This window comes from Phycodurus eques, chromosome 23 (genome assembly GCF_024500275.1).
Source record: "Phycodurus eques isolate BA_2022a chromosome 23, UOR_Pequ_1.1, whole genome shotgun sequence".
Taxonomy (NCBI): domain Eukaryota; kingdom Metazoa; phylum Chordata; class Actinopteri; order Syngnathiformes; family Syngnathidae; genus Phycodurus; species Phycodurus eques.
The window spans coordinates 4,472,422-4,496,453 of NC_084547.1; the positions used below are offsets into that span (position 1 = coordinate 4,472,422).

The 24,032-nt window shown below is 47.0% G+C and overlaps 1 protein-coding gene across 5 annotated transcripts; it reads right to left on the reverse strand.

Annotated features, from left to right (window-relative positions):
• Positions 1-1,035: 1,035 nt before the first annotated feature.
• On the reverse strand, positions 1,036-16,848 carry stim2b (stromal interaction molecule 2b). 5 transcript variants are annotated; one of them, XM_061669153.1, is made up of 12 exons: positions 16,110-16,848; positions 9,447-9,577; positions 6,876-6,987; positions 6,638-6,749; positions 6,149-6,264; positions 5,883-6,060; positions 5,618-5,795; positions 5,385-5,546; positions 5,209-5,309; positions 4,217-4,455; positions 3,178-3,358; positions 1,036-2,583 (listed from the first exon to the last, which is right to left on the reverse strand). In XM_061669153.1, the coding sequence occupies exons 1-12, from the start codon at positions 16,210-16,212 to the stop codon at positions 2,052-2,054; spliced, it is 2,145 nt and encodes a 714-aa protein (XP_061525137.1). In that variant the 5' UTR covers positions 16,213-16,848; the 3' UTR covers positions 1,036-2,051. The 5 variants fall into 5 exon arrangements, with proteins under 5 accessions (XP_061525137.1, XP_061525138.1, XP_061525136.1 ...); XM_061669154.1 differs by having other exon boundaries at positions 3,127-3,358; XM_061669152.1 differs by lacking the exon at positions 16,110-16,848 and adding exons at positions 14,228-14,376; positions 14,464-14,571 and having other exon boundaries at positions 5,209-5,546.
• Positions 16,849-24,032: the final 7,184 nt, after the last annotated feature.

The following is a 24,032-nucleotide window of genomic DNA, read 5'->3' on the forward strand; positions in this document are numbered from 1 at the left end:
CTTTTGTTTTATGAAACTCCACTAAGGAAGTAACATGGGATTTTGGCTGGTGTTTGATCCCAACGTTCTGTCTCGTTTTTGCTACAGCAAACTGGATTTTATTTTTTTCTTTTCTTTTTTTTTTTTAATCGTGTGTGATGTTCCCGATCAAATTTGGATAAAAAGTGTGACACGAAAATTTCAACAAAGCCAAAATGGTTGTATCTAATGTGAATAAAAATGAACTATTCGTTGACAGGATCAGAAAGCTTTCATGTTCCCTGCCTGCGGGAGAACACAACCACAAAGTGGAAGTTGTGAGAGTGACAAGTGTGGCCGGTCTACCCTGATACTCTGCTGCCGCCGTGTGGCTATAACACGCAAGCGCAGGCGCATCTGGGAAATTCTCTGGCGATTTGGATGCCGTGCGCGGCGGGTCCCCAAATGACGCATTCCTTCATCACCGGCAGATGTCGCCGCCACTCTCCCGCTGCGGCGAATTGATGAGCCGTCAACGCCAGTTTCATCACCGTGACTTGATATTGTTAAAGCGATCATGCAGCTGCCCTGAGACAAATAGTGCGTGTTGGGGGGGGGGGGGGGTTGTCATGGTGATATTTCCCGCGCGTCGAACAGGTGCATCCGCATGCACCTAGAAGATGACTCGCTTTGCATTTGGATAGATTGGATGATGAGGCAGCCAGAGTGCACACTGTGTTCACAACCACCTCGGCTATGCTTTGATACTTACTCACTTCTAGGGACCAAAAAAACTGCGCCCTCACACCCACGTCTTTTTTGTCTGTCTGTTGTAAAATAAGCACAGAGGGATGTTTTCTCTGGAATTAAGATCAATTCTATAGCCGTTTTATAGTCCTACTCGGGGGGTCACGGGTGGGCCGCGGCCTATCCCAGCCGACTTTTTGGGGCGCGAGGCGACGTGCGCCCTGGAACGGGCAGCAGCCGACCGAACACCAAAGGAAAATGTCATCAATTCGATGCTTTCCTGTCGTTTCCGCGGCTTTAATCTCCAGAAGATGACGCAAACACGACTCGTGACCATTGACGATGCCACTTTTATTTTAATTTTTTTTATTAATTCGTCAACAGTATACAAATATTCACACACAAAATGCTCTCAAAAACACTAGTGTCGTCAACATTTCTACCCGACTTACAGTTCTGATTTTTTTTCCTTTGTGTGCTATTTAGTCCATAACAATAATCATAATAATAATAATTGCATTGATTCGTCATCCTGTGCGCACACCTCGTAAACAGCATCGACCACCGTGCCACCACTTGGCCCGTCAATAGCGAGAAGGTACGTGTGAGGCAGGAGCTATTTGACATCATCACGCAAGGAGGTCCGTATTGCCTTTTTTTTGGGGGGGGGTGGGGAGCAAATTAAGGTGTCTGGTACAGACGCACCGCCATCACAGCACCGACACACTTCCCGGCACGTGTGCGTCCTGGAAATCAAGAAATCAAATCTGGAGGAAACCGAAAGTCGGGTCGGCAACGGACGGGCGGGTCGATCGATCAAGTCGTGCAAGGTAGCCGGCAACAACACATCACAACTTCAGGAACCTCCCCCACCGAAAGAAATCGAATAAAACAGGAGAAAACAATGTATATTTGTTAAGGTGAGCGTCAACGTTAAAGTGGCATCATGTGACCTTTTCGTGTGTCCCCCCCCCGAGTTTCATAAATAACTTTATTCCCAAAATATCAGGAATTAGTGCAACAAACCTTCTCGCGGGGTTATTTTTTCCACCCCCGTTAAGTAAAAACAAACCAAAAGCAGCTCATGTGGCGGCGGGGAAATATTCCAACCTTTTTTGTCAAGGAGTGCGCCGTTGTCGCAAAAAGTCTTCGTGTGCTTGGAAATCAAAGACTTGCTTCAGTCGCCGCGTGACGTTTGGCCTTCGGGAAGGCATTCGTGAAAAGAATAATGCCGCCAATCTGGGGCGACCGGACCGAGCTACATTCTGCGGGTTATGGTAAATAAAGAGCTTACAGTGATGTCCTCGTTTTATTTGTTTCGCGCAGATGACTGCACTCTGCAAGTTTTATTTTTTTTTCTTAAATAAGCTTTTGATTTTGGAGGAGGAGCGCTTGACTTTCTCTCCGTTGTCACTGGAGTCCTGGGAGGAGGTGCTCTGGAGCTTGTGCTCCCGGCCCACGCTCCGGCCTTCCGAGTCCAGGGAGGTGAGGGACGGGTAGCGGCCCACGGAGGGCGGAATGCCGAAGCTGTACGATTTCTCCAGGATGCCGTTGTACGCGGCCTTCCCCGACGGAGATGTGACGGCCTGGGTCTCCGGCGCGATTCGGGTGAGGTCCGGCGACGGCGAGGTGGACGGCGGGCCCGAGGGGGTGGTGGCCGGCGTAGGGGGCAAAGGCGGCGGGGTGGAGTCCCTGCTGTTGCTCGCGATGCCGCTGCACGTGGGGAACTCCGGGCTCTGATTGAACAGCAGCATTTCCTCGCGGGAAATCTTGCGGTACGGGGCGTCCGGGGTCACGAAGCAGGGGTTGTGCGGCGGCTTGCGGCCCATCGAGGAGTTCAGAGTGTCCGTGTCGGGGCTGCCCTCCTGGGCGACCTCCCTGAGAGACAAGGAGGCGGACAGAAAAATGTCACAAAGTACGCCCGTCTTTACTGTCAACCAGTGGTTCTCAAACTGGGGTCTCTGCAAACCCTTGCTCTGGGGTCTGCAAAATAATTTGCAGTAACTATCAGCTAGGTTGTATCATTAGAGAGAGTGCACACCTACAAATGGGGACCGGGGAGCAAAACGAAACCAACACAATCAAGCAATTACTCCTTCCTTACTCGTTGCGGGCCAATTAGAAGCTCTTGTGGGATCGCGGTCCGGCATTCGAGAAAAGTATTTTTTCGAACGTATCAGTTATTCACTGACAAACGTCACTGACTTTATGCTCAGGCCAAGGTAATAAAGGTATTACTTTGTCGCCATCTGGTGGAATGTTGACGTTGTTGTTGGGTTTAATTTGCTATGTCCTGTTTTTTGGCAATTAAACGGACAGTATGTTTCTGCTTGTCTCCAGGTGTAGCTAATAGCCCGTGTGTTAAATTAGGATCGTTTGGCCTTGGCTCTTCATCCATGCATGCTGCCCAAGTCAAGTCACCATTGCCAAGCGCCATTGCGAGTGTCTGGATGAAACACATCCGCGACATACCCCCTCCGCTCCGAGCTGAACATGACGTATTCGTCGTCCGCCTCGAGGTGAAAGGAGAGGGGCGAGCCGGCCACGGACAGCAGGTCGGGGTCCGGGGACATCACGGCGGACGAGCCCATGAGGCTCCGGCGGGAGCGGCACGCGCTGCTGTTGCGCGTCAGCGGGGGCCGCATCAACGTTGCTTAAAAAAAAAAAAAAAGAGCGATTAAAAAGGACTCGGGATCGCGTATTGGCCACATTGAGGTATCCCGGCATTTATTGTGAATGTCATGTTTCTGATTGTGCTGCTCCTTCTGGTGTGCGCACATTAATATAATACACGCGGAGTTGTTGATGAAACACGAAGACCATCACTCCTAAACTGCAGTAATATGAGTTGTTTTTTCGCATAGCGTAAAGAATGGTCTGTTTGTGTTCAAATATCCATTTTTTTAGACTTAAAACTACTGGGATATTGATGCTAGCTTCGTTAGCCCATCCATGGCTTTTCGCATTGTGTTAGCATTAGGCTACCACACTTTTGGAAGGCAAAGTCTTGTGGTCTGATGAAATACACAATGGCTGATTCACTTTTTTTTTGGGGGGGGGGGGGGGGGGGGCATTAAACCGCTTGGAGCAAGCACATGAGAGCTTTTTTCTTTTTTTTTTTTTTCTTTTCTTTAAAAGAAGAAGAAGTGTTCGCAACCTGCCAAACATAAGACGTACACGACACACTTAGGGAGGGCAGAATTGACATCATCCACTTCTCGGCACTCACTTTCGTAAGACCCATGCTTAGAAAAATGACATTTTCCCAAAAAAATGGCAAAACTTATTGTGATCCATTCATAATAATGTTTGGCATTTATCAGCCTCTGGCTTTTCATTTTTCCTATAATTCCCTTTCCTTTGCATTTGAACATCATTACGCTATCAAACGGTGACTACATAGCCTTGTTTACGTTTGCAATGGATACCGCTAGCTCCTAATGTGGCCGCCACATCCCACAATGCAACTTTGTTCCCAAAACGTTCCCAAGCCCTATTCACAACGCCCCACCTGTGAATTGCGGAACGATGGGAGGCGTGTCCTCGTCCAGGTCGTCCACGCCGCCGGCGATGGGGTACGGCGGGACGGAGACGCGTGGCATCACCACCCAGCTGTGGTCAGAGTAGAGGCTGGCCGTCAGACTCGGCAGCCCGGAGTTGTTGACGACGGGGAAGCCGCAGAGCCTCTCGATCTGCTGCCAGCGGTGCAAGCGCTCCCTCAGACACGCTGTCACCTCAGACAAGGATTTCCTCAAGAAAAAAAAACAACGGGAAAACTAACGTCTTGCAGAGGCAGGGGTTCTCAAACGTTCTGAAGCCAAAGCCATTACATGCTTTGCTGCCATGTGGTGGCATCTTTTTGCCACGGAACCGTTGAAGTGATTTGAGGAGATTCCTTTCGACAAAAGTAATCATTTGCTGCCTTCTTGCGGCATACATAGGTGAATACAAATGCTTTTAGCGTCAATTACTTGCAGATTTATGAGATGTTTGTGCCTCCAAGCTGCAAATATTTTGCCGTGTTGTCTTTACCTCACGACAACTCTACACGAGAAAAATGTGTGAGGGAGTTAAAAATTACTTTTATTTGATACTTTACAATCCCATGTGTACGTACGCACTTTTATAAACCGTATGACCTAACTAATAATGCATCGCAAATTAACGTAATTTCTCGTGTATAATACGCACTACAGTATAATCCGCACCCCCAAAATTGACTCCAGAAATCAGGAAAACCCTTCTTCTTCTTCATGTATAATGCACACCCATGACTTTCTATCTTTAAATTAGTTTTTCTAATCAATTCTGATCAGTAATATGATTAACACTGAGGTTTACTTGTTCTGTAATAATGTATTTAATATTGTGACACACCTTAGTACACTGCACCATAAAAACAAATGTATGGCTGTTCTAAAACATATGCCTTATTTCACTGTGAAATAGTTTTCTTTGACTATAAAATGCGCTATTGATTTTGGAAGATTTTTGCGGACTTACTTGGCTTCGAGTATCTTGTGGTCCACCTCATCCAGTGATGAACTGTGCGCGACGTGAAGAGTTCCAAACACAGAACTTCTCTTCTTTTTGATTTTCTCCGCCTGCAGTCCAAAAGGGAAAGGTTTGGAAATTGTCGCTAAGAGAGAAAAGCCCAGCGGTCGCTCGGTCTCGGTTACCTCGTCCTTGGCGACGCAGAGCTGTTGCTCGGCACTCTGCTTCTTGATGTTGTAGTACTGAACCTCCACCTCGTGCGTGAGCTGGAGCCACTTCTGCAGAGCTTCGGGCAGCGACCACTCGGACTGAATCTCCTTCTCGGCTCGCTTAAGGGCCTTTCGGACCTACGCGGTGGGTATGGATTTTGGTTCAGAAAGGTGCCTCGATCGTCTATTTGCCGCATGTAAGGCTTCACCTGCACAAGCTCCTCTTCTGCGTATTTGAGCCGGCTGAGCTCGCATTCGGCGCCCTCTCGCAGGTCCCGAAGTCTGTGGGCTTCCTTCTTGGCGCCGGTGATCTCGTCCCTCATCTTCTGCTCGAGATTCTGCTTCTCCACAATGACCGTCCGGTTTTCTTCCTGAGCCTTTTCCAAACTGAGGAGGAGGAAAGCCATTTGAATATCTGCTACTGTTTGAAACCACCGTGTTGTTTCGGGTATCTTTTTCATTTCTCTCGCTAACCGACTCTGCAGGTCGAGGAGGCTTTGCTCAGCGTTTTGCAGGCTCTCCAGATCCTTCATCATCTGGGAGATGTGCACCTTGCTGGACTTGTTCTGCACGTAAGCAAACCAGCAGCCGCCCACGCCGATCACTATGGAGATCGTGAGGACGAAGTCTTTCATCCAGTTGTGTTGCGGCCCTAAGGGAAAGGAGGGACGACGGGAGTGGTGCAAAATGAAGCATTCGCGGGCCACGTGCGGCAAAGTCGACAGAAGGCGCGGGCTTACGCAGCGGGGGGCCGAAAAGGACCGCGTCGAGCGCCTTCAGGTTGAGTTTTTGTTTGTGTCGCTGGTCTGACACCTTGAGCTGCACGGACAGGAACGACGGCTCGTTTGCGGCGATGCTGCGACACAAGAGCGAGACGGTCACCGGTGCGTACAGCCCCGCCAGAGAAGCTGGTCGGCCCGGTGACGTGACACCAAAGCCTTCAACATCCCCGCCCGAGACCACGCGCGCACACACCGGGACGAGCAGAGCGACGTGTTCGTAGTTCACATTTCTCGGTTCGAGACCGTGCCCTATTTTGGGACCAGCATTTTCAGGCCGAAACGTGATCTGACGTGGCCTCAAAGAAATCTGCGAGGCCCATGTCTTCCCTCTGTGTTGCCCCTTTGCAAGCATCAGAGGGCAGCATCGTCCAGTAAGACGAAGATGCGTTCGTGCACAGCAAAGCAAACGCAAGAGGATTAGTGGCAAAAGCAAAAGGGACTACCAACCGTGGCAGTATGTTGCCAGTGACGCGGAAGTCCCGGAAGTTTTTTTCATACTGGGGCAGCTCCACCGACTCCTTCAACCACTGAACCGTGTCTTCCACCGTCCAGTTGTGGACTGACGGACACAAAAAAGCCATGTCATTATTTCGCTTGTATGACAGAAGCTTGAGAAAGATTTGATGTGCAGTGTCTTCTACAGTTGCTTCTGTAGATTGTGAGACACATTTTGCTGTGTATTTGCCTTCTGAAGTCTTCCAGCCCTTCCAAAGCTCCTCCACTGTGATGTGTTGGTCCTCCCGGTGCAAGTTGCTGTGCTTGTTGGTCTGATGCTGCTTCATGTCTTCTATAATAAACTGAGAAAAAGAGATGATACATTCGGCATCGGTTTTTGTCGGGGAGGGTTGTTTCCTGACAGTACACTTTTATTCTCAACTATCGTGTGTGTGTGCGCGCGTTTAAGAGAGGCAATTCTACAGAGCTGTCTGGCTGATCGCTCCCTCTCGCGCACGCACGCGCGCGCACACTTTTTCATTTCTCGGCTTTTTTTTTCCTTTTAGGGACTTTGAAAAGCGAGCAAGAGCTCCACTTCCACCTGCGTACGCGCTAAGTCTCCTCCTCTTGACAGCTCGGCACTTCGCGGCCATCAAGAGAAGACTGAGCCACAACAAAAGGAATGCCGGGATATCTTTTTGCCCTTAATTGTACCATTGCAGGAATGAAACGGTTTAACAATAAAACATGATCAATTTTCAAACGGCTAAACTTAGCGTTTTATATTGTAATTATCGTTAATACCGTATTTAGTGTCTCTGAACAAAAACAACAGCAGCTCTGTTGCTGGCTCTCCTCATTGCATGGCGCGATATCAATTTTCCATATTGTTTCCGCTCCAATTGATCGTGATTCTTAGGTTTGCCAATCGTGGGACTACCTATCCCTCAGGTGTGGCCCAAACGCATATGTAACTAGCTGGTGCAAATCTAAATTCGCTAGTGGTTTCAGGCGACGTCACCGGGATGACTAAATGCCCGGAAAGGCGAACAGCAAACAAAAAGTCGCATCTCGAAGAAGACCTACTGGATGGAACTAGTAGCCACATTGCACTAAATAAGTGGCACAATTCCGAGACTATAAATAATCATCAAGAGTTTGCTGTTGGTGTTGCTTCAGGCTGATGAGACAGGCGGTAACAGTTTGATCAAAGCTTCAGGTTGGCGAAACGGGTCTTTGGGGAGTTTGCTTTGCAAGTCCGCGAATAAACTCAACTTGAAGTGCATGCAGCACTGCGGAGGACCACGTTATTCGGTGAAATGTTGCTAAATGACCCAAAATGCTGAATTCACGAGTACCAGGATCAGTCAATGATTGCAAAACGACGACTTGCGCAAAAAACCCAAAACTATTGCCTTTGTTCATAAGTTTAAACCTTACGGTGTATATATACCACAAACTGTGATCCCAAAACAGTTTAATATCATTTCAAACTCATCTTACAACATTATCCTTAAAAAAAGAAATGGTTTACAGATTATTTGACTTCTAAAAACAAAATAATAATAATTTTTTTGAATAAATGTGAATACTCTCTGTCACTTTGACGAGCTCCTCTTCCACAGACAAAGCTTGTCTCTTAAGGCAAGATCGGTCACTTCCACATACTTTCCTAGCATCAGTTCACATTTCGAAAGGGCTTTTGGGTGTTTCAGAAAGAGCACAAAAAAGACCGATTGTTGGGTTTTTCAGTGACTCGATGGGGATCGCTTCCACCGAAAATGCTTGAATAGGTGAATTTGTGAATAATGAACCAGAAATGGGCGGGGGATTACTGTATTCTGAGGTTAATTTCACGTATTTTGGAATTTGTTTCGGGCTCTTAATTTACTTGGCAAACATGATCACGACAATGCACGAGTGAGTCACGGATATTTCCCGAGCAACGAGCTGCCGTGAACGCGCAAATGAAGACACTGGGGTTGAAACGTCAACACCCTGCGACGTAAATCCCGAGAGATCAGCGCTAGTTGCTCAACGTAAGTGGCCAACTAGAGATTGAGGAGGGAAAAAAATGAGTCGTCTTCTGAAAGCCGTTTTTAACGGAAATTAGTTTGAAATGGTTTGGGATTATAATTTGGGATATAGTTAGGGTTTAAACTTTTTTTTGGGGGGGGGGGGGGTCTGTTGTTTATATTTTTTTGGCCAATCGTGTCAAGTCTTGAGCCCATTCGGCATTTCATTCCTGCGTCACTCGAGTCACGAGTAAGATCTTGTCAGCCAGTAGAAGAAAGAGCGGCGCCAACGCAAACATGCGATGCGACCGCGGTCCTTAAGAGCACGTCGAATACTAAGATACCAGAGGCCCACGTGGGGTCGGCGAGCTCTCGGATGTCGGCCAGTCCGCTAGCCCAAAGAAACGCACATGCAAAGCACAACATTTGAGGCGACACACGCTCGCTGTGAGCATTGCTAACTAAATATTCTTGTCAACACTTAAGACCAACGTTTTGATTGATGGAAGTGGATACCGGCACAAGCATATAATATTAGAAAATATACCTTTTAGGAATAAAAGCTTTGCCTGATAAACGCTTGGGCCTAGTACGCTAGCGTATTTTCATATCGGTCATTATGGTGGTATTTGGAGAGGTCGTTTTTTTAATTAGTACTCAATGTAAAAAGTTTAAGAAGCACTATCGTAGCCCATGCAGTCGCAAGGCGGAAAGATTCAAATCCTGCGGAGAGATTCAAATCGGCTCGGTCTCCTCGGGCGTTGACCGCACTCGCCAAATCCCAAACGTATACTTGCGAGACTCGCCTCCACGCTCTCGTTGACCTCGATGCCGCCGTCGTTGTCGTCGTCCAGCTCTTTATGGATGTGGCGCAAGGCCGCCAGGCTGAAGCGGTCGGCATCGCTCACACACGGTGGGATGACCGTGAGGCAGGGGTCTAGACGGGGACAAACACAAGCAGCTCAGGTTGGTGTTTCTAACAGCCCCCTGAGAATATTATAATATTAATCAGAATACTATTTTTAGATTAGTGTTTGCAGAGGGGGAAAAAAATCGCTTAAAATCGTATCGCTGTGCCCAAAAAATCTGAGACACAAAATATCTTCCAAGATGAGCTTCCAAACTGTATAAAGAAACACACACTGACTTGCATCCGGCAAGCCTGCACTCATATAGTTGGTGTCATTCGTCGCGTCAAGGCTAGGCTAAGGTCTTCTGGCTTTAGCGTACACCAGACCGTGGCATTTTGCGCACGTCGGGTCTGTTTACGAGTCGGAGGCGAGCTCGGCAATCGGCTTGAGAAGCAAGAGGAGATGCGTGCCGGGACGCGTGCCCCGGCTCAGTTTGAACGAGGGTGGCATCAGCGGAATGTCCGCGCTCGAGCTAAAACGGCTGATACCGAAACCGCGGCGGCACGACAAAATAGTTAGCCCGGCAGCAGCGGGAGCTGTTACACAATGAGGCTCCTTCACATGATATCAGGCCGCCCGCACTGAACATTAGCGTGACATAATATGTAATGCTGTATTTGCTTTGCTAGCCAGACAGGCACGCAACTTTAGGGGTTGGTTACACGCAGCCTCACCCTCGTTACTGTTTGTCAGGACATGAACGCTGTCAAGTTTGAATGATATACAAACAGTTGGGCATCTAAACAGCCGACACATCGAAAGTCAGAAAATCTGTTCTGGTAGATGATACCGCCCCAACACCGAGTTTCTCCGCCCGTGACCTGACAACTGATCTGCCGAGCGAGGGCAGCTGGCGACACCAAAGTACGAACATGTCAAAGGTTTCAAGATAAGCAGAGCTGCAGAGTCAGTGCAATAGCTACAATTAGCCAACAGCGTTATCCATGCCACACTCGCGAATGTTTGGTGACGGTGTCAATGTCGGGTTGCGGGTATTTGTGCGTTGTGATTTGTCCACCGCGTGCGCCACATGAAGTGCCGCTTCCGTGACTGAAAATGCCTGTCTTCTCGTCAGACTCTTGGCTGTTTGCGAATAAGTAAACGCCTCGGCGCCATGCCGCTCCGCCCCTGGTCGTCGTGGTAACAAAGGCTCATGTGCCCTCGACAAGTGTGTGCTGTAATTCTTTATCCTTTCTATATTTTGTCCAAAGAATGTCAGAGACGTTTTAATAGACACCTGGGAACTGTTTTTAAATTTATATGTATAAAAAATTTAAAAATAAAAGCCTTTTAGACTTTTTTTCATATTCGGTTTTGTATATTTCACGACTGTTACTTTTTATTGTTGGCCTAGTTCTGTTCTGCGCTAAACTCTTGGGAAAATATCTTCTGAAGCTGAAGAATAAAGATAATTCCGAGATATATTTAAAAAAAAAAAACGTCATTTACAGTGACAGCGCGAGCCTTCCCTTCCCAGGTGTCCTCTCTCTTTTGTGTGCTGTGGGATGGTTATGAGGAAGTATATGACAGGAAGTCACTGCGAGTGACCCTTAGCATTCCGGGAGAGGTGGCGGTGGGAGGGGGAGGCGGCATGCGCAAAAATCAAAACAGCCAGTCCCAAAAGACTGCAAAATTGGAAAGCACTGGGTTATTTTTAACGCGCCGGCCTCCCTTTTGTCAGGATGTAGGAACTCAACAATGGCAGAGGTCTCCCTTGCTTACACACAAGCAGATGTTAAGCGCACAATGCGGTCGGCAGTAATTCACTTAGCAAGCTGTCACAAAAGTGCTTCAAAAGAATCCGGTAACAAAAGTGCTGTCAGCCTCCTTGTAAGACACGTGTCAATAATAACGTTGTTTCTGTTGGTTTTTGGTTTCGTTTAAATTATTTTTTTATTTTTTTTATATATATAAAAGTCTCTCTGTGAAGTTTTAGGTAACTTCCACATTACATCGCGTTCTATCAAACCTTCAAGTGATCTGTCCTTAGCCGGACACTTTCAGTTCAGCGTATGCTACAGTACCACAGCACAAGGGGACATTAAATGAGTTTTCTACGCTCAGGTTCTAGTGTTCCTTCTTAAGAGTCACGTTACTGGTGGTGTTTGTATGATGGTGTAGCATTCCGGCAGGAGGGTGGGGGAGTATGGAAGATACTCAACTAAAAGAAGAAGACCGGAAGAAGGCATCGCGTGTTTACGTTTTTGTTGCCCTGACTGGTTGCGAAAGGCGTGGCCCGCGTAAACTCAAGTGGAAACCTAAGCTTTGTCTGAACCCAAACCCGATGCGACATGATCTGTAATTTACAGGTGGCTTTGACCAGGAAAGCAATTCGGTGAGTGCTTCCTGTCCCATTGATCGGCATAAACACCTGCTTTCCCCCTGGGAGCTATGAGTGCTTAGAACCTCTGTTAAATAAGGACTAATCCTTTCTTGGCCTTTTAAAAGGGAAAAAATGAAAAGGCAGAGGGGGTTTAACTCGAGGGTCAGGTCATGGCCAAAAACTTCCAGAAAAGGAGACACTCTTTTGCGGCCAGGATTCTGCGGAACATTTGAATAACGGCCCCACGAACACGAGCTTTACCGTATCCGCATCGGCCCGGGTAAGCCTGCGGGATGAATGGGAAGTCGAGGCGAGGTTAAAAACCTCTCTAATTAGTTCACATAGTCTCTGACACGCTCTTTTGGCTATAAGCGTTACAGGACGGAGTGAGCGAGACTCCATGTAGACGGCTGAGGCTAGGCTTAAGAGTGAAGAACTGAATGAAACGCTAAAATGGTGGCAAGTGAAGGGAGAGGCATCATTCTTCATTAGATTTGACATGTCCGTGTACAAATCCAGTTGGATTACATTACATTGTTGGAATGCCGCAGTGAGCCGAGGCGTGAAGTCACCAGGAATACAGACAACAGTTTGCTTCTTTGTTGCGATGCTTTTCGCAATTGGACGAGCGGCGAATGAATGCGTGACCGCAACTGATGACGGCTGAGAAAGGACGGCGATCTCCGCACACCAGTGATGAAGTTATCAAACACGCAGCAGATCGGTCAAGTCAAGTCTCGTCTTTCTGGGAACGAGGCGCTCTGGGAAACTTCCGTCATGCCAAGAAGAAAACCTTTTCCGTTCTATTGGCCCAGTTGCTGCAAAAGAGTGCAGTCATTTCGGTACAGCGTGTGGTACAGTATATACCTGGTCCATTTTGGAACAGTTCAAGGGAGGGCCCATAATGAAGATGGCGATCCGAAGAAGTCAAGATCGGGACTCGTCTCACCACAGCAAGTTAGAGCCAGAACACAGATGGGAGTTGGGCCGTTGAACTTAAGAGTGCCCTTACAAATATTGAGATGGTAATCAAGCGTAGTTAGCGCGTCATGGCTCGAGCTAGTGTTTAACATTCAAATCTAGGCTGCCAGGAGCAGGCCCGGCTTTCAGTTCTGTGCTTGTTGACCCGCTTTGCTACGAGCACGGGTCAGACCGTTAACGGCAGCTTACGGCATGCAGAAGAAATCCAACAGCTTCCGCGTCACACGGCCGACACAGCGGGAAAGTCCCTGACACACGGGAGCCGACTGAACCCTCGCGCAAAGTATCTAAGACTAGGCTGCAACTGACGTTACACACGGGAGCGGAAGTTCCACGCTAAAAGAGAGCAGCCACGAGGACAGTCTCAGGTGTCTGTGAAGGGCGCAGCTTAGGATTCTTCCTGTGTTAGGGTGACAGGACTTAGCAATGCCACACACGGCACTGATTCCGGGACCCAACGAACAGGTGCTATTACAATGTCGGATTTCATAAAACCAATGACAAATGCACAAGAGCGCTTCTCCATTTGGCATTGCGAGATACAACCGTTCATCCATTTTCTCTGCATCTTATAGCTGTTCAGAGGCAGCTGGAGTTCAGCCCAACTTTGAAATGTCCTGAAATTTTGCAACCCAAAGAGGGATCACAGGTATATTTTGTCCGGTCCCAACAAGAATCAACTAGAATCAAACTTTCTTGTCTTGGAATGTACTCGACAGTTTTGGCCACGGCCTGACGGTGGAGGTCACTTCCACTGCCAACTGGGGGATAAACACCTTTTATGTGTGGGCCGACAACAGGGTGGTGAGCTACTGTGTCGAGACGCCAAGCTGTCCGATGCCTCTACGCTGATGTCGGGCCGGCGTCGTCTACTCGCGCTGACTTACCGTCACTACCCGGAACCTGAGAACAACAGAATTACCGTGTAGGAAATCGGCATTAGTCAGCAGCCCGGTAGAAAATGAGCAGGGAAAACTTCAGCGGGAACTTTATAAATACTCTCGGAGGGGTCTGCTCTCGGGTCTCATTAGGTTGAATTAACTCTGGAGCCTGAGGACTGAGACTGGGGCAGCAGCTGTCCACCTTCGGGGGACGCGGAACAGGCAAGTCGGCGGCCTCAGTTGTACTGAGCACAACATTGACCTTCGCAACAAGCAATTAGAAAACATTTGAACATTTGAGACCAGTTCATGTTGCCACCGAACAGGGGGCACAAAGGGGGCACTGTTGCTTTTTTTACCCGAAGACCTCGGACCAATCGTACGGCCAAAAACGTATCGTTCTCGAGCGCCACTGGAATACGACATTTTAATCTTCCGTATTCCATTTGGAAAACCAATATGACGTCCGCCGGGGGCACACAAGGACTCACTTTCTCCTCTCCGGCTGCGCAAGGGGAGCTGACGCAACGAGAGTGCTGGCGGGCGGGCCGTTACTGACGCATCATTGTCCATGGGTCCACTGGGCAGAGATCAGCACTTTGCCCGTCTCACACTGAGAGAAGGGCAAGCGCTCGGTTGCCTGCTGAAACAATCCTTGTCAGTTCCTCCAGGAATTCGTATTTGCAACAATTCACGTCAATTCAACCAAGAGTAGGCGCAAATGTACTATTCATCCAGTCGCCGCAACTTTTCAGCGACTTGCACCAGTCATTGACACTTTCCGCAAGTTCCACCAATCCAAGCAGTCTTTGGTGTGAAAGTACTGTACAGGCACGCGCCACTGGAACGTCTCACGAGTGTGGACACGGAATGAGTGAGACTGATAAACAATTAAACTGCCTGTGCGTCATAATTCATTGGCCATTGTGCCGCACCTAGTGCGTGCGCCATGGCCTCCAGAACTCGTTTGAGTTGATGATGAAACACAGAAGACTGTTGCAACCAAGCTGCAATCACGAGTCATTTTTGTGTGTGCAGAGGATCTGGAAGATACACACATGAGCATTGTTGTTCAAATCCAAGTTGTTTCAAGGTTTATAGTGACTGCAACAAAGACGTTAGTTTCACGATGCCATCTATGGTGTTTTGCATTGTGTGTTAGCATTGCGCTAGCAGACGTCACTAATAAAAAGTTATGTGGTTGGATTAAATAAGTGTACTACTTTGTTTTATAGCAAACGTTTAATCGGGAGTGCCAATAAAGAGCCTCTATTTTCAAATTGTTCGCAATCCGACTGCTTCTTTTTGTGACGTTTGCTGCCACATCGGGACCAAAAAGGCTGAACGACAGCTCGTATCTTGAAAAAACTCGTCAGTCGAGAGTCGAGGTGCCACAGTCAATTCCAATGTGCCATTCATTCTGTTATCAATAATGATTGACTAAATCATTATTTGGTGTCTGAGCTGTAGATGTAGGCTACTAGACGGCTTCATATGTTACCTACTAACCGCTCCTTCGACTGCAATTTTTCTAAAGTGCTTCATCCGCACGCAAAAAAGGCCGCAACTCAAAGGGTTGGGTGTCCGGTTTCTCCGGTTTTCAGGTGTCAATGTTGGATGTTCAACACGTCCGACAGCCTGAGGTGCGAGCCGTTACTTAATCTGACACTTTGACAAAATTAGCGTTTTAAATGTCAGGTGCAGGTGACGGGAAGCTGTACCTTCGACTTCCAATATTTGCGTCACGCCCAGTTTGACTTTCCTTGAGGAAGCCCGATGGGGGTCCTTGACCCCTGGGGGGATTTTCTGGAGCTTTGCCACGAGGTCTCGTCAATGAATGTCAGTTTGCCGTGTGGTCCCGCAGACTTGGGCTGACTGAGACCGTCCGTCGCCGTGTCCCCGGATTCCTTCACGTACTCTCCGGCCGACGCTCGAAGGCGCGTTAACATGTCTGTTATTACCCATCGAGCATGTTTTAACCCAACTCCCACGCCAGAAAGTTCCATTCCGATCGCTTACATGAGAAGTCTAGCTTGAGTTCCCGTCGTCTGCCTCTTGACTCGATACCTTCGGGTCACAAAAACGGCCACATTCTTTCACCTTTGTGTCTTCGTATCAGGAGATGAGTTTGTATGCACGCAATTTGTATCTTTCTTTGATTGTGTCTTAGGCCCAAACCGGTATTTGTATGTACCATGGCTGCAGGTGTCAAGGGTGGTTTTGGGGTACATAGCGATTGTAGATGGGGGTGGCAGGGGGATCCTGAACCCTTGAAAACCCGGAGGCATACCCTGTGACGACCAACTGCGTTACCAGGGGGTAAATGAGGTGCGAGAGGAGAGGAGTGGGGGGTCTTGTATTCCACATGCTTACCTGGGGTGGCCCCATCTCCAGTAACCGCCGAGTGGGAGCCCAGCAGCGCAGAGACGACGAGTCCACGCAGCAACACGATCAGCACCGCGGGGATGGTGCACATCGTGGACGTGTGGGTGGCAGAAGATCAGACGGCGGGTTCGGACGTCGGGGTCATGGGCCAAACCAGTCTGTTCTGAAGCTATTTATGTGCGAGCGGGGGTTCTAAAACGTCCCACGCGTGAAACTAAGACCCTCCACAGGTACTTTGAGAGGGGCTGCGCGCTGCAGGCTCCCCCATGATACTGAACTGTCAACTAAATCACGCATCTGGGAGGGGGGAGCGGGAGGAGGGGTGGGGGTAGCTTGGGTGCAGGGATCCGAAAGCCCCTAAAAAAAAACACCCCCCCCCAAAAAAAAAACGTCCGATCCGTGGAATCGAGTGTCAAATTCCCACGCCAGGCTGCGCGAGTTGTTGCCAAGTAGCGCCCGACTTCCACGTACAGTACGTGTAGTGTAAACACAGATCCGGATCAGCGTCCTCGTCACCAGAAAGCCGCCTGCTTAAAAAAATGCAAAGGGAAAAAAACACTTCCTCCTCCGGTTCTGAAGGAACCACATGGCTACTGCTTCTGCCCCCCTCCCTCCTTCCTATTTGCTCCGCGGGTCCGCTTCGAGAGGTCCGGTGCGGCGAGGGGATGCGCATGCCATCATTGACGCCGGACGCGCGCACGCTCGCGGGAGGGCGCGCGCGTCGAGCAGGGGCGGAAGTCTCGAGAAATGAGCGAGCGGGGGGGAAACAGTACTCTGTGTGTGCGTGCGTGTGTGCGTGCGCGCGTGTGTGTGCGTGCGCGCGTGTGTGTGCGCCCGCGCGTGTGGAAGCTGCGTCACTGGCCCACTCGCACGCGGCTCAGCTGCTACGGAGGTCCGTCATTCGTCGTCGTCTCATCTTCCGATTGGCTGCGTCGTCCCAACATGGCACGACGCGATTGGCTGCCGGCGGTGGGGGAGGGCGGAGCTTGGGTTCCTGCGCGACCACAGTGCGCAAAACACACAATCAAATGCAATCGGCTTGAAAACAACTGCGGTGAATAAGAGGTCACAATTCTGGGGACGGAGTGAAAATATCATCCAGTACATATGTGGACGTGCATATATCTGTTGTGCCGTGAAAGCACTTGTAGCCACATCCAGCAGATGGTGCTGTTCTTTTTCCTTTTTGCAGCCATCTCCATAAATAACCGCGACTTGGAAATATACCAATATATTATGTCAAATTTTCAAAGCAAAACAACATTTTTGAAAAAAAAAAACAAGCAAACACTATTGTGGAAGACGTTCGTGCACATCAATCCTTTTTACATCAAGTGTCCTCCTACATTCAGGCACAGTGTTCTGATTAAATGACTGTAATTGCATTTATTACATAAAGAATTAAAAATAAAATAAAACAGGGTTTCCTTGAAAGTGCAAGGCCTTTTCCAATTTAAAACGTGCTTTGTTTTTTCACGGATTTCGATTATTTTGATTGTCCCCATCAAAAAAAAAATCATGCAGAAGGAAATGATCAACATGTCTTTCCAAGAAAAAAGACCATGTGTTGTAAGGATTTTTAAAATAGAGACTTATGTACATTTAAGGAATAATCCATGAACTGAAAGACTTCAAAAAGACCACGTATATTAAGACTTTTTTTTAAAAAGTATTTTTATAAGGGACCGTATCAAGGCTTTAAAAAAAATTAAAAAATAAACATTTTCCAAGGCCTTTTTAAACACGTATTGTCACAGAGCTATCTGTGGCCACAAGGCGGCGCCAGCCGACTTCAATAACTTCCGGGTGACGTGCGGCGCTAATTGGAGACAGGTGTGCACCAGGGTGAGCGACGAAGCTGCGTTTTCTCACGCCAGCAAGCAAATGTTTGATGTTTGATGTTTGATGTTTGTAACAGTGGCAATGTGCTCGTTGCAGGCTTTGCACTGGCGGAGGCGCAGCAGCGTCCAAGGAAAGGTTTGCTTGAGCACAGCACGTTCACATATTTTTTTTATTTAATTTTTAATTTTATTTCATTTGATTTTTTTAAAATGCTGGCCAGCTCCTTTGTGTATTTTTGTTTTGTTTGTTTGTTTGTTTTTTTTTTTTTTTTAAATTGTTGTAAATGACTCGATGTTCTTGTCACTATGACTAAATGGATGGTCCTATCGATTTGGATGTCTGTAAACTTAAAAAGGTCCGTGTATTTTATTTTGAAATCTGGTGTTGTAATACATTGTACTTTTTTTCCCCAATGTAAATATGGAGTGTTTTATATTGTAATTTGTTTTAATTTTACAAACTACCTGTTTGAGATGTTTTATTTGAATGTGGCACTTTTTAATTTTTTATTTTTTTTGTAGCTTTTTGGGGTCTTATGAAGTTTGTCTGGGTGGGTCAAAAAAGATTTCACCTCAAAAGGTGTTGTGTACTAATATGTTGTACTTTGTTGTTGTTTTTTATTCTCAATCTTATGTGAGAGTGTTAAATATTGTATTTTTGGTTTACTTAGGAATGCACTCTTAATGTCCATTTGTACTTGTTTAAATTGTCTTATGAAGTTTGCTGTCAGGGTCATGTAATTATTTTTATTTTTTTTTTACTTGCAATCTTTTTTTATTGCAGGGCAGAAGTCGAGCTGGATCAGACGGGGCTAATATGTACAAACGCACAAATGAATGAAAAGTTTCTCACTTTCCCTTTGTGCTTTTGCAGGTTGCAAAACGAGGAGCCTGCCAGGTGGGATGAGGGAAATGGATAATTCCGCAATCAAGCGGTGCACAAACGATTTTGTCGGTGTATAATTTGTCCGAGGCGCGCGTGATAATAGTGAGCAGGAGGGGGCAGAGTACTTTGTGACAGAGCTTTGCGGTTTGTCTTGGTTGACTGTCGCTACAGTTTGTTCTTGGTGTTCTGATTTGTGACGCTGGCAGGCATGCAAAGTGTTCATAGGTCTGATGTCGGCGCAGGGTCGTGCTTGAGATGGTCTGTAGTTGTTTGGCTTGTCGTGGTTAAGGATGGCACTTTGAAAGCTGGAGCGGATATTGCAGGGTTTGGGGGAGGAGTCCATAGTATTGGTCAACACACAAAAAAAAATTGGCCCGTGTTTTCAAGGTGGTGGAGATGGCGGATCGGGCGACGCACCAAGAGGAACTGCACCAGGGTAATCAGTACATGCACAGACAAATCAATGAAATGATCAGCACATAACTAATAGCCCTTCTGTTTTTTTTGTTTTTGTTTGTTTGTATGTTTTCCGCCACGGATGAGTCGGATGGCACAAAAACCCAGGTAACAAAGGTCTGCATGTGTCGTGCTATGAAATATGCCCAAAAGTCCAAAGCGGATTGATTTTTGGGACATTACAAATCTATGAAGTTAATTCAAGTCTTGTTGTACTACTTTCTTCCAACCTGGTCCCTGTGTTGACGAGCGGGTTGGGATGCAGCATGGGAAACGAGGCACCAACATCCACTGGATGAGGGTAATAAGCACACACAAAATAAAGTGACCAGCATGTATCATATCCGTTTTGGAGATGAGCCGGATAAAGGTTGGGTAACAAAGTTGACACACCAATGGAACAGGCAACAGACTGACAACTCCACGAGGCTCCATTTTCTTTGTTATTGCAGGTTGGTGGAGGAGACATTGGCACAAAAAAAAAGGCAACAAGCAGAACCAGGTGGTGCCCAGGATGTGGAGGTTCCAAGAGGATTTTGCATGCTCTTAGTTCTGGCAGCGTGCAAGTCCTCAAGGGTGGGTCGAGGGGTACAGACAATCTTTTCAGCGGTTTTGGTTGTCTGTTGCAGTCGGAGTTTCTTTTTCTTCTAGCAGAACACAGGACTGATTCGATGCAGTGGAGAACTGCCTCAGCAGCTCCTGTGGCAGGCCGTGCTTCCTCAGAAGCCGCAGGAAGTACATCCTCTGCTGGGCCTTTTTTGAGGCTGGAGATGTTGATCTCCCCTTTCAGGTCCTGAGAGACTAATTCCCCAGGAAGTTGAAGGTCACGACATTTGGGCAGCGGTGGGGAAGGATGCCTCCTGAAGTCCACGATCATCTCTACAGTCTTGCGCTTGTTCAGCTCCAGGTTGTAGGCTGCAGCGCCGCTCCACGTCGTCGATCCGCAGACTGGTCAACGTCTTTTGAGGGCGATGGATCGACTGGAACGCCAATCTGCATCCTCTTGCGGAGCGTCACTTGGATGCCGGTCCGCTTACCCTTCTTTGCCTCCATGCACCACAGATCGCAGCTGCCCTCCCAGTGAGTCAAAAAAATACATAAAAAAATGAGCGGATTTGCGAAAGTTGGGTGAACTCTCGCGAAGACTCCGTTTAGCAAGTCTTCCCTTGTGTAAGTGAGTCTTGTCATCTCTCCAAAGACAAACGAAATATGCTATTGATTTTGGTTGGTGATGCATGAAATAGCCCAGTTTTGGGGACATAAGTATATGAAGTTAATGTTGTTTTAAGTCTTTGTTGTACTTTCTTCCAGCCTGGTCCGTGTTGAAGAACGGGTTGTGGTGCACTATGGGAAACGAGGAACCAAAATCCACGAGGACGAGGGTAATAAGTACACACAAAATAAAGTGAGCAGCGCACACCGGATTGTATCGTATGCGTTTTGCAGGTTTGGAGATGAGCCGGATGAAGGCCGGGCAAGGGTAGATGAAGTTGACACGCCAATGGAACAGGCAAGTGGCTCCAGGTTGTATTACAGGTTGGTGGAGGAGACCGAGAACCGGGTAATAAGTGCTACTGCTCTTTTGTATTTTTTCAGGGTGAAGAACAACAATTGGCAGACCACAAGATGAACGGCTTCTTTTCCCTTGAGGCGAGCGTACAATTATACACGTGAACATCATGACATGTTCAGGTGTCTGTCCCCCCTTTTTACAGCAATCCAGAAAAAGTAGAAATGCTGCCCCGCTTCAAGAGCCAAGCACCGGTACAGAGAGAGTATGTCTTTGTTCCACTTCATTTGTGATGACTAACTCAGTAGGTGTACAACTGCGCAAAATCTATCAAATTTACCTGCTCCAGAGTAACGTTGTGCATTAAAGTGTTTGTTTTGTAGAGTGGAAGAAAAAAGGAACAAGTGGTCTTGTGCGTAATATGTCGGCGGGGCGCGTGTTAAATGGTGAGCAGGAGGGGGCAGAGTACTGAGCTTTGTGGTTTTGCTCGGTTGACTGGAGCAATGGAAGGGAGTTGTTTAGTGGTAGGTCTGATTGTCATGAGGGCAGGGACGGAAAGTGTTGATAGAGCTGGTTGTTGGACATGTAGGGTTGGTTCAGTGGTCTTTGTGAAGGAAAGTTAGGGATGGGCCGCTGGTTGTTTGGCTTGTCTGGGTTGAGAGCAGCGCTGTTTTGAGTTGACCTGTAAGTTGCAGGTCTGAGGAAGCCATCATATTAATCAGCAGCAAACTGAATATTTAATATTGTTTCAGGGTGAAGACCAGCAAATGGGAGACCACAAGATGAACAGCTTCTTCTCCCTTGAGGTGAGTGTACAGTTTATTGCACATTAACATCTATACAACATATGTTCAAGTGTCTTCCCCCACCCCATTTTTTTTTTTTTTTTTTTTTTTTTTTTTTTTTTTTTTTTTTGGCTTGCAGCAATCCAGAACAAAGGTAGCCCTACTTCAAGAGCCAAGCAGCGATGATCGAGAGGGTATGTGGTGGTTCCACTTAAGTTTGTGTCCACTAACTCACTGGGTGTGCACCAACTCACACAATGATTTTTTTTGGGGGGGTTCAGAGATGTGCATTGATTCAAGGCAACAATGCTGAAACTTGATCAGTAAAAATACTCTGAAATGTGCTTTTAGTGTTTGTATTTTTGGGAGGTTTGGAGGGAAGTTGAGTGTCTTGACAATGTGCTTTTACTACTTGAATTCAAATTGTAAAAATGTAAGTGGGATGAGATCTACATCCACAACATAGTGCTCTTTTTCAAAGCAATGTATTCCCCCCATGTAAGATTGATGTTTTTTTATTTTTTTATTTTTTTAAGTGATTGTATTTCAGAGAAGCAGGCTAGTGTTTCAGTGTAATTTAATTTGTGTTGACAAAATAAAAAAATGTTGTGGTGTTGTCTGACTTATCTTTTATCATCCAGTAGTTATGTACATGAGTCAACTACTTTGGCGTATCATCCTTGAGATGGCCATAAAGTTGGTCTTATACACTCAAGTACATGGTCTGTTTTTATCGTAAGCACAAGCAGACAGTCTCGTACGCAGTGTGTCAGCAATTTGTGTATGAACAGCACCCCTGGGTTGCTGGCAGGAAGACCGTGACGGTGCAGGGACAGACGAGCAGGCAAGATGCGCAGATAAGCAAACGTCTTCTGCGGCCTCGTTGGGCTCAGCTGCGTACAAAAGGTCCAACCCGGAGTTGTCTGAGACCAGACGACGCCAAGGGTTCCCGGTTCTCTTCTGGCGCGATGGCTGCCAGCGCAGCAACTCAACGTGCGGACTTGGCTTCGATTCCAGCCTCAACCCCAGACTGAGCTAAATAAAGCAACGGTTTTGAAATGTGCGCCCTGGCAGGTAAAAATCTTGGTGAGGGTACCTGTGGCTGCATTTAAAAGCTGACTCCTTGACGTGTACGCTTCAAGCTTAGCAGTATTTGTCACTGAAGTTGTAAATAGTCTGCCAATGTTACATTTCACAACTTTACATTAACAGTACGCAATTGTAGATGTGGCATATTTATTAAGCACTTAATGGAAACATGCATTGTAAAGCAACCGGCTACCTCACTGTTTTTGCATCCCTCAGCTGGGCTGTGAGTTCTTGCGCTCTTACTTTTGGATTGAGTTATGTACACGAGTGTTACAAGCACATTCAATTGAATCAGGTACTGTACATTGCAAAGCATCATATACGTTGAACAGTGTTATAAACATTGCCTTTTCTCAAGCTGCCCACCACTGGGCTTGAACTGGCAACCTCGGGTCCACAGACCCATGTCACAATCCCCTCAGCCAGCAATGAGCTGACGATCACAGGTTCTCCTCGTCTCTATATCTTTAACCTGTCTACAATCAGGGCAAAGACCCGAGTACTGTTTTTATACATGATATGTAGACCCAACTTCTGCAGTCTGCAGGGGGCTGAGGGACAGGGCATTGGTTTATGAACCTCACAACGCTGGTTCAAAACTGACTGTGTCATGTGATTGACGCTGCATGATCTTGGCTGTTTTAAACAAATTGGTGTTAAAAAAAAAATGAAATAATGCTTCAAAGATTGAATTAGTTCAGTACATGAGTCTGATGTAATGAAGACTGGTACATTTGATTGGTAATTGCATTTTTTCATTTGGTTAGGGTTAGCTCATCACATTGGTTAGGGATAGTACATCACATTGATTAGGATTAGTACATCACATTGATTAGGGTTAGTACATCACATTGATTAGGGTTATATACAGTATTTCAAACATTCATTTACATTGCATTTTAGAGACCGTTGCTATCCACCGTTGGGATTGAACCTACAACCTCAGGTTCACAAACCCACATCACAATTCCCTCAGCCAGCAGTGAGCTGACGGTGACAGCTTCTCCTTGTCCGTATATCTTTAACTTTTCTGCAACCCTGGCAAGGAACCTGGCACTGCTTTTATAAATATTATGCAGCTGACACTTCTAAGCTTTGTGGTGGCCTGACAGATGAAGCATTGGCTTTTGAACCAAACAGTCCCAGGTTCAAAACTGCGTCATGTTGTCGTTGCTTTGAAGAAAACTTATTTTATAGCTTGTTTGGTTGGTTGGTTGTTTTATTGTTTTATTGAAACATATATGAGCTTTGTAAAAAGCATACATACATAGCTACATACATAGCTCATATAAAAAACATTACATAGCTCATATCATTCTAGATATGAATGTCATATCATTCTCC